Genomic DNA, 10,924 nt, shown 5'->3' on the forward strand with positions numbered 1-10,924 from the left:
AGATATAAACCATTGTTGTGCAGATATGTACTTTTAGCTTGTAAAAGATCTAACTTTTTACCAATGTTTTGCTTGCATATAAAAACTGTGCATTCTGGAGGTAGCATTGAGCAAACAAGGCTTCTTTGGGTCAACAGGGATGTAAAACCTATAAAGTTTATCATCTATGTGCACCTCAGCCATCAATTTATAAATGCAACTAATCTAAATTAAATAAATGCTAATTAAGTAATCCTTACTTTTAAAAAAATGGCTATTATTTTATTTTTCCTCAGCCAGAGAGCCACCATGGAGTGAAAAAAGAGCCATGAGCCGCAGGTTCCAGACCCCTGGTATATGTATAGTATAATATTCTGTAGCATATTGATATGCTACGCACTAAACCAAAGTGTTTTATACATATAAGTCTTAAATTTGTCAAACAAACAAATAAATAAATCAATAAATTTAATTTAGGCCGGTATATATTTTTACCTAAATTATTATTACTCGCAATTCTGTTATTGTTCATGTGACAGAAACTGTCAAACAGCGCCATCTGCCGAGGGACACGTGTCAGTGCGTCTCGCGGCACCGTTCGACTCACCACCACTTGAACGCTGCAAAACACAGAGCAGGCCGCGATACTGATTGTCTCGGTGGGAGGAAGAGGAACATCTTCAAGATGTCGGACATGGAGGATGATTTTATGTGCGATGACGAGGAGGATTACGACCTGGTACTTCAATGTCTTATGCTTTACTGCGTAGAGAAAAAATATTAAACCTTTTGTCCGCCGGGCAAAGCAGGAACGTGCCAACGGCGTGGGCTTGCTAACGCTAGCTGTCGTTAGCTTGTTGCTAACGTTAAGTTGTCTGCAGATAAATTGTTAGCTTTTTAGCAAGCTAAATGTTGTTGCCATAAGATGTTAATTAACAAAACAACAGGCTTTTCTAGCCCATACTAAAATAAAATAGCGTTTAGCTCGTTGTTTTTGTTTTTTCTTCTAATGTTTAGCTCTTATCATAACAATATAGATTTGTTTCTGCACAGCCTTGACGTTGGCTAACCAAACGTTAGCTAATGACTGGTATGCATTTCCCATGACTGCCTCACTCTGCTGCAATGAGTTTGCTGGAGTTTTATCATAATAACGTCACGGGTAAAGTTCTCATTGAGTCTTCTGAATTCGAAAATGACCCACTATTGTTAAAAACTAGGAATACTCCGAAGACAGTAATTCTGAGCCAAATGTGGACCTGGAAAACCAGTACTACAACTCCAAAGCCTTGAAGGAGGACGATCCCAAAGCAGCGCTCAGCAGCTTCCAGAAGGTGGAGTCACACACCGCAAAACACGCAAAACTTCATTAGATTTTAAGACGCATGAATTGCTGATTACTTTTTGTTTATTTCAGGTGCTGGAACTTGAAGGAGAGAAGGGAGAATGGGGATTCAAAGCACTTAAACAGATGATTAAAATCAACTTTAAACTGGTGAGCTGAGTAAAAAAGTTCTTAATTTTGTTATTTTTATTTTTAGACTTGGATCTGAGTCATTTTGACAGTTTTTTTGTATTTTAAAACCTCACAGACTAACTTTCCAGAGATGATGAACAGATATAAGCAGCTCCTTACATACATAAGAAGTGCTGTCACCAGAAACTACTCTGAGAAATCTATCAACTCCATCCTGGATTATATATCTACTTCCAAACAGGTAAAGATGGGCTGTGCTGAATTTTTTGGTTTGCTCTTGAAAGTTTCCATAATTAGTATTTGTAATCCCTATTCTAAAATCTATTGACTGATGACAGATGGACTTACTACAAGAGTTTTATGAAACCACTCTGGAGGCTTTGAAAGATGCAAAAAATGACAGATTGTGGTTTAAAACTAACACAAAGGTAAACTTTTTTTTCTTCACTTGCTTTACTCATAAAAATGTCTTCCAGAAGTAAAGTTATTGTTCACAATATGACAACTGATTTCTGTCTTTATACAGTTGGGGAAGCTGTACTTGGAGAGGGAAGAGTATGGAAAGCTCCAGAAGATCCTAAGGCAACTTCACCAGTCATGTCAGGTAATTATACTCTTAATCTGTTTTTTAAAATCTTTGAAAAAGTTTTGTGGGCCCTGTTCTGGACGCATGTTACCAAACTTGCCGTTAGGCATTTGGTACATACAAGGCAACAAAACACAAGGCCCCTACTTTTCTATAGAGGCCTAGCACTGAGACCTAAAAATGCACAGTTTTTTACTTTTAGGTAAATAGTGGATGAAACTGTTTATTTGTTGGTGAAAGTGGAAATGCAGTGTTCCCTCATTTATTGTGGTGGATATGTTCCATAAAGACCCCATGATGGCTAAAATTAGCTAATGTATTAACCCTTTATTACAATTACTATATGCAGATATGGACATGTTTATATGTTCCCTGTCGTTTAAACCCTCAAAGTTCAAACCTTCATAGAAAAATAAGTTCAGTGTTATAGAATGAAAACAAAGATCCAATTTCAATAAAGATTTATGTAACTATCAAGCTCACATCTCTGTATTAGACATGGAAAAGATTGACATGATCAGCAACCAATCAGGACGCAGAACACAGTGTGCTATTAAAAAAAAAATTGCTTGCAAAATTGCACAAAAAAATCTGCGAGACCGTGAAAGTTGAATCCCGATATTTAGAGGGAGCACTATGCAGTAAAGTTACTCAACTAACATTCTTATGTGAAGTCTTTGAGTTGAAGCCCTTTGACCTGTTTAATTTGGTTTAGTCCCTAAAATTTTAAACCGAAATCTAATTACGTTTTTAGAAAATCATTGGGCAGCATAAATAATGTTCTTATATAGCGCTTTACAACCAAAGTGCTTTACAGTCCCATTCATCCATTCACACACACATTTATACTCAGAAGTTGGCTCCAAGACGGCTATCTACAAAGAAGCATTCATTTCACCACAATGCTGTTATGTCACATTTGTTCATCCATCAATGCATTTCTTTTCAATTCCAGACAGATGATGGAGAGGATGACCTTAAGAAAGGCACGCAGTTGTTGGAGATTTACGCCTTGGAAATCCAAATGTATACCGCCCAGAAAAACAACAAGAAGCTGAAGGCCCTGTATGAGCAGTCTCTTCATATTAAGTCCGCCATTCCTCACCCACTCATAATGGGGGTCATAAGAGGTACAACAGTGTAACTAACGTGAAGATTTCCTGTGTACAGGTGACAGGAACATGATGTTTTTTTAATTAGTGTGTTGTTTGTTTTCTGTAGAGTGTGGGGGGAAGATGCACTTGAGAGAAGGCGAGTTTGAGAAAGCTCACACAGATTTCTTTGAGGCCTTCAAAAACTACGATGAGTCCGGGAGCCCCAGAAGGACCACTTGCCTCAAGTACCTAGTGTTAGCAAACATGCTAATGAAGTCAGGAATAAACCCTTTTGACTCTCAAGAGGTAGGCAAATGATTTCTACTTTATTACACCTTTCTAGAAAATAGACATGCATTAGAAATTATAGATGCATTGGGCAGAATTTTTTTTTAAGAGGAATTCAAATTACAGCTGTCTGAGTAAAGAAAATTATAAAATGAAATGTGATTGTGACAAAGCCTTATAAGGTGCATTCACACCGAATTTGGTTCGCGTGGTGGAGACGGCCAGTTTCAATGTTAAATCAGTCAATGGAACAGACGCAACATAAGGCGATCTGAAATCCTTCGGCGCAATTTGAGTGACGGGCGCGGCGCAAAGGTCTGGCAGCAGCTCGATTTGAGTGGCAAGGCGCGAATTAGGCGATGCTGCCAAAATGTATACTTGAAGTTTGTCAGGTTGCTGCGTCGCATCTGCCAATCAGGATCTCAGCTTTGGGCACATGACATTTCAGGGACTTGATCAGCAGGTAGACTACTAGTCCAAAGCGAACATTTTTGTCTTCCATAAACCTGTTGGTGCTGCAGGCTTGCAGAGCTCATCTGGCTACTTTGGGTCAAAGGGGGGTACACTCTGGACAGATTGCCGACTTCCAGGGCGGATCTCACTTGCTCGATATGCTGGCAGTAAAGGGAGCTGCTGCGGGGTGCGGAGGTTGCCGACTCGGGCCTCATCGAGACATTAAAAAAAAGGAAAAAGGTCCCCTTATTTTATTTTTTCCCCCTTGGGTTAATGCTAGACAGCCAGCCTTCAAGCTCTGCCCCAGAGACACAGAAACACAGGAGAAACGGCTGTCATGACATAATTATTTGTAGAACTCTTCACAATAAATAAACCTTATTTCTCAACATCTTTTGTCTTCATACATTCTAAGTGAGGTATCCTTTGACCGTGTTCCTTATAGCATCATCCTAAATGTGTTAGCTGGTAGCTCTTCCTATGTCCCGCCGCAGCATCAACCCCAGGAACAAATTTTTTGACAGGCGACGAGCAGTGAATTTGTCGTGCGACCAAAGAGGTGTGGGGCACGCGAATTTGTCGCACGAATTACGTTTGGTGTGAATACACCTTTACACAGCAAAGAGCAAATGTCCTCTTTAACTATGACGTTAGCATCTTGGTTGATTGCAGCTGAATCTGTGTTGTGAGAGAGCTTCTCCACCAGACCATATCATGGATCTGCAATGTGAACTGTGTGACATAATGATGGAGATGAAGATAGAAAAGCCACAGAAATGGATTCCAGTTTCATCCTTAAATATTACCATGACCAGAAAATCCATTGATTGCCTATTTTGTTACTAAAAAAGTTTATAAACTATTGGAAAGTCTTTAACCCTTGTGCTCTCTTGTGGGGTCCAGATGACCCCACCCTTATATTGATGTTGTCATCTCTTACATGGCAAAGGTAGACAGGATTTTATGTCTGCCACGGACACCAGTAGAGATTAAAAAAAAGAAAATTATTGGAAAAAAAAAGTTCACCACTCTGTCCTTTAGAGTCCAAATGACTACACTTTTAATGTAAACATGCCTAGGATAGCACAAGGGTTACACAATATTTTTTCATTCACTTTAAAAATACATTCATAATGTTAAAGAATTGTTATTAATTAACTTAATTCTTTTTCTTTATAAAGGCCAAACCGTACAAAAACGATCCTGAAATTCTTGCGATGACCAACTTGGTTAGGTGAGTGTCTGTGTACAAGTATGTACTCCACACAGGAAATCTGACGTGCATGGAAGAACGCCAGTTCTAGAATGTGCATTTAGCCCATGGTGTTCACACTGGACAAGCAGTGAGGGTGTCTTCTTTTTCTACTTTTTATTAGTGCATGTACGCTAACTACAATTGGAAAAGGCTCGGTGTGAAATATTGAAGTGGTGAAGATCTCGCAAATCTTTCACAGTTCTATTCTGATATATGAAAGAATTAATTTCTCTTCCACAATCAAGTTTCAAACTGGTGTTGTAATTGTAGCTTTACTTAACTGTTACACCGTTTTTAACCTGAGGTGATATATTTGATGTCTTTTGATACTTTTATTTGGAAGTCCAAGAAGCATAAGAGATACAAGAGATGAGAGTTCAGATGTAAAAATACTTATTGATTGATAGAGAACATAATTTTAGATATGCAAGAAAAATTGGGAGATAAATGACTATATTATCAAATTTTTGATATATTTTCTGAAAATCTTCTTTATCAAAGCTTCTGGGCTCTGTGTAAGAATTTCAAGTTTAGCTGCAGACATATGTTCTCAAGATTCTGCCTGTGAGACACTTAACAAAAGTCTACAAAGAGGTCTTTATGGAATCTTCTCTACCGAGAAGTATGTTCTTTTGTGTTAAGTTCCTCCTAAACTGGTCAGTTGTGTAATTGTTTTGGTTGTCACCAGGTTTTAGTGTTTTATAGTTGGAGGCGAAACCTCCAATGTTTCATTAACGTGTACTTTGCACCACTTTGTCATTATGTAACAGGCGTAGAATTCAAAGAAAAAGATTGGTGGCAGACGCAAATTTATTTTTTGTTTTTTAAGATATTTTAAAGCATAACTGCCTTTTCTTTCATGTTGCTTATTACAGAGTATGCACTTAATGTTTTATTTTCTTAGTTAACCCATTAACGCCTGAATTTATTCCCAGCTATAAAAAAAAAGATATCCACTTATGTCTTTGCTTTTAAGTAAATGCTACTTTCAGGTGATTTTATAGCTAGTTTGGTTTGTCGCATATTTGAGACAACAGGCATTAAGGGGTTAACGGGGATTATAATCATATCTCTATGGTTATAAATGCTTTATTTTGTTCCTATCAGCACAATTTACAATACTTAAAAAAAAAACCTCCAGAACAGGGCTTATGCCTCCCGTCTTCTTGTCTTTTGTTCCCATGCTTATATAAAGATCATGTGTTAGTGCTCTGCTTCCATGCATGTTTTCTTTTCTTTTAAGTTGTAGAACATAAACAAGAAACTAAGAACACACGCCCCAAATTGTCACAGTATTTATAGGGAATCATGTTTTTTAATGTATCAGGATGGGAGTTTTTGCTTGGGTCACGAGGACACAATATGTTGCAGTAAAACAACTGTGACTGTTTTTCCCTTTTCAGCGCCTACCAGAACAATGACATCACGGAATTTGAGAAAATCTTAAAAACAAATCACAGCAACATAATGGACGACCCCTTCATTAGAGAGCACATAGAGGGTGAGTGATAAATATTAGTATAATGAGGAAGAATGTGTGGAAGGAATTCTACTTGTTTTTATCTTCTGTGGCTGATTGATGAATTATGTGTTTCCCAGAGCTGCTGCGTAACATTAGAACTCAAGTACTTATCAAGCTCATCAAACCGTACACCAGAATACATATTCCTTTTATTTCTAAGGTGAGTACTCAGCACCCTTCAAAGCAAAAAGACATAGTATTACATGATTAAACAAAAAAAAAAAAATTACATGGATGTACTGCTACAGCATATCCTACAGGAGTCAGAATAATACATACTTTTTTATGTTTAACAACAGAAAATAAAAACTGAAATTGTTTATGTAGTTCATCTTTTATCGTAATGTGGGTCAACCTCGAGCTGCTTTGTGGTTAGAATGTAGAGAAGACCTTCCTAATTGTGAGCTGATAGGCGACAAGTCAGGCTTGACGTATGCTGATGACTCTAAACGCAAAATTAAACAAACAGCCTCTAGTTTTAGTGAGAGCAGCTAGCTTTATTTATAATTTGATTTGGTGTTGAGACTCAATCCCTTTTACAAATATTATATTTAAACAAATTTATATGGGAAAATGTATAGATTTAGTTTTAAATACAATATTTTCCACTCCATAATTCACTCTGTTTTATAAGGTGCAGTCTTAATAAAGGGGTCTATTTCTGTATTTAACCTGTACACAAGGCGCACCATATTACAAGGTGCAAAAAAAGAAAAAGGCAAGTTTAGATGGGCCTTGACTATTTAACAAACCACATTTTTGCTATCAATCCTCATTGCCAGGCGGTTGTTCATCAATGATGCTGGCGGCTTTAGCAAAAGCTCAGAGAAGAGTTACAGCAGATACTCAGCCCAGACGTCAGCAATCCCTTCACATGTGGAAGTGTAACTCGCCCAGCTCTGCCTCCCAACCTTAGTAAACGTGTGTGCGCTGTCTGTCATCGAAAGACCCGCACTTAATTTTACTTTTCCTCCAGATTCTTATAAGACCTGAAGGGGACCTTGCGGAGCGTGATCGAACACTAATTCAGCAGGGCTGAATCCGAGTGACTCTTGTGCAGCAAACAAACTGGTAAAAGTTTGGCCGGATCTCCTCGCGGCACGCAGCCGTGCATTTTGGGAGCGTGGACTTTCCGTAGCCCTCAAAATCAGACGTGCGCTCCATTGTAGTTACACCTGCGCTGGGAAAACTGTCAATTTCAGTGCATGACGTAGTTACATGATCATCTCCTAAATGAACAAAGGAACTCTGTCAGACACATCCGGACTGCGTGTGCACGCATTGGCGCAGGACAGGTAAAGCTTAGGTTCTAAAATGCTAACAGATCTTTGTTTCAATAAGGTGGGTTTCTGCAGTAACTTGAGATGTGGTATAACTTTATTGACATCCACATTGTTTCCCAAGAGCACAGCTTGCCAAAATCCCTCTCCGTGACCCACCTGTTTTCCTCAAAACGGCGTGATCATCTGTTCGCTCGTCGCTCCTCTGTCAGTGAGAAATTGTTTGTCAATCAATGGAGTGGAGACTTCCCAAAGTTGCACAAGAACATTTTACAGATTTTAAAACTTGATACACACAAAAAGCACACCAAATTATTACCGCACGGCCAATTTTTAAAAAGTGTTTAGGCTTTGTAAAACTGTATGACTGGATAGCTCCAATATCACTACTAGAAAATGTCTTTTTTTATGACATAATCAATAATACCACAGGAAACACTTTTACAATAGTTCAAATATGATGGGAGTGGGACTTAGAATGTTGTTAAAATAATTAAGAAAATGGTTTAAAAGAAAAAAAAAGAACTTGGAGCTAAAGGAAAGAATATGACTGAAAACATGAAAGTCCTCTTAGTGTAAACTGTCATCATTTGATGTGGATGTTATGCAAAATGTTCACAACATAGGCAAAGACCCTCAAGCAGAGACTGTTGTTTTACATTTGAAAGATCCGCGGAATCTTACACTGATCTTTTAAGGACTTCAAAAATATGTACAGTTTGTTCTTGTGGGTTTTATAAATAACCTGTTGAGTTGGTATTTGAGATGTTTTTTTGTCTTCTGCCTAATGCCACAGTGCAGTACATCATCATGAGTCTGCGTTAGTGTGAAATGTGTTTGTTTGTGCAGCCAGACTGTCTCTCATCTTTACAGATTTATGAATAAAACTTTTGTTTATTTTTCAGGAGCTAAACATTGATGTGTGTGACGTGGAAAGTTTGCTGGTGCAGTGCATCTTAGATAAGTATGTTTTCAAAAGTGCTGACACGTTTTCTTTACATGGCATTTCCTCATAATTTGCATCCTCTTTCCTGTAAGGGGTTGAACTCCGGTTATGATTTGTTAGAGATAGCTTCAAGTTCTAGCTACTGGTGTATTGTTTCACTTGGAAAGTTTTCAAATGAAGATGGAAGGCCAAATTGTTTTTTATGTAACTTATTTTATAGAACTTACTATTAAGAATAACAACAGTGTCTTCAATCATGCGTTTGTTTGTTTTTTACAGCACAATCCATGGCCGAATCGACCAGGTTAACCAGCTACTAGAACTGGACTACCAGAAAAGAGGCGGAGCTCGCTACACAGCATTAGATAAATGGACAAATCAGCTGAACTCCTTGAACCAAGCCATTGTTAGCAAGCTCACATGATGGCATATAAAATAAAGAGACTAGGAAAATTGCATGTTCCAGTACATCCATCAAGTATGCTACTTTGCTAACTCGAGAACATCTGCTCAGGCAACACAGATTTTAAGAAAGCATCCTTTTCAAGAAGACTTCCAAGAAAATGCTTTTTTTTGGTTTATTGATTAGGGCAAATCAATTACACCTCCCCCGTTTTTGGTCTTTTTTTCATATTGAGCTATTTTTTTTCACGTGCTGCAAATAAATGCTTCATTGGGGAATAAAAAGTTTCAAATATGTATGAAGTTGTGTACACAGTATTTTAATGTTAACTGTTTCTTGATGATAATAAAATGATTTCTCTCAACACTTTGATCTGCCTCTAACTAGCAAAAGAATAAAAGCAAGAAATTATATTGATTTTAGCAATTCAAAACCAGATAACTTTGTTCCAACAATGAGACAATCATTTTAATGCACATCACGATTTTTTACATTTATTTAAAATGTTTATTTCTGTTAAAAGAAAGTGTGTTTTTAAATATTAGTAATTGGTAATGCAGTTATAAATGCATTAAAAATGGGTAATTGACAGTTTCTTTTAGAAAAAATAGAACAGGATTATGTCGATTTGGTTGTTTGAATTAATAAGGAGTACTAGTCAGAGATGTTTCAATCGTCTCCAGGAAATAAGTGAATTGTAGCGTGAGTTTGTGACGTAATAGGTTTTCCAATCAATCTGAACTTTTTGAGCCTCGGCGGCTTCCGTTCCAGGTGACTCCCATTTCCTCGCAGTCTTCTGCTCGTAGGTTGTGCTACAGGCTAGTCTGTGATAAACATAGCGAGCTGACGCAGCTGCAACGGTTCACTCTGGATGAGAGTCGTTGTAAGCTTTAATGGACATTTAAAATGAAGAAACTAAAAAGGCCTGAATCCTGACGTCGACGTTGCGGTCGATGACGATCTGCGGCAGCGCTGGTGACTGACATGGACGCTGGTGACATTAAGGTATAGTTTGTTCCTACGTTGATACATTTTTCTCTTTTCTTTTTTGCTAACTCTTTAGCCTGTATAAGCGGAGCACCACAACTTAACATTGTTCAGGTGTCAAACAACAACATTTTCTGTTATTTCAAAGGTAAACGGGCTCAATTGTTAGGTCTCGCTAAACTTAAGTATTGAGTGGAAGCACTTCCACTTCGATTAGAAATGGCTAGTTGAGCTAACATTTAAGATATAACGGATACATAAATTTGTGCAAATAATGCCTTAACTGTCGTAATTTTATGTTGTAAACAAATTTATATCAAACAAAGATACTATTAGTTACTTGTGAATATGTCCCTGTGTGTTTTGTTCGTTCCTGTCTAAACATAGCTAGCTCGACTAGCTAACCAAGGCTAACATCAGCTGTCACTTGACTTAGCTTGTTAGAGGTTAGCTGGAATTTTCGATTCATTTGCTGAGTTTTTTCATTTTTATTTTTTATCACGTGGAAAAGGTCTCACTTTTAGTGTGCAAATAAAATCCAAACACGCGTTGTAATGAGAGGTGGGGTCGGTTCTTGTTCTCAAATAGAGGACTGGCTGGTTCCTCTGCATGTGTGCAATTCCTTTGCTGAGGGAAGATATGCAGAAAGTTGGG

At 37.8% G+C, this 10,924-nt stretch overlaps 2 protein-coding genes across 2 annotated transcripts in view; both read left to right on the top strand.

Annotated features, from left to right (window-relative positions):
- The first annotated feature begins 552 nt into the window (after nucleotides 1-552).
- Nucleotides 553-9,647, top strand: cops2 (COP9 signalosome subunit 2). The gene is made up of 13 exons (XM_024295866.2): nucleotides 553-718; nucleotides 1,200-1,313; nucleotides 1,397-1,474; nucleotides 1,572-1,697; nucleotides 1,795-1,884; nucleotides 1,983-2,060; nucleotides 2,998-3,172; nucleotides 3,264-3,442; nucleotides 5,059-5,111; nucleotides 6,536-6,633; nucleotides 6,732-6,814; nucleotides 8,840-8,898; nucleotides 9,160-9,647. The coding sequence occupies exons 1-13, from the start codon at nucleotides 665-667 to the stop codon at nucleotides 9,302-9,304; spliced, it is 1,332 nt and encodes a 443-aa protein (XP_024151634.1). The 5' UTR covers nucleotides 553-664; the 3' UTR covers nucleotides 9,305-9,647.
- Nucleotides 9,648-10,035: 388 nt separating this feature from the next.
- The window catches only part of secisbp2l (SECIS binding protein 2-like), a gene marked incomplete in the record, with an annotated part of 17,249 nt that continues 16,360 nt past the window's right edge, over nucleotides 10,036-10,924 (top strand). The window contains 1 exon segment of the mRNA XM_024295641.2: nucleotides 10,036-10,288. Coding sequence (XP_024151409.1) covers nucleotides 10,268-10,288 — 21 coding nt within the window.

Source organism: Oryzias melastigma, linkage group LG3 (genome assembly GCF_002922805.2).
Source record: "Oryzias melastigma strain HK-1 linkage group LG3, ASM292280v2, whole genome shotgun sequence".
NCBI classification, from domain to species: domain Eukaryota; kingdom Metazoa; phylum Chordata; class Actinopteri; order Beloniformes; family Adrianichthyidae; genus Oryzias; species Oryzias melastigma.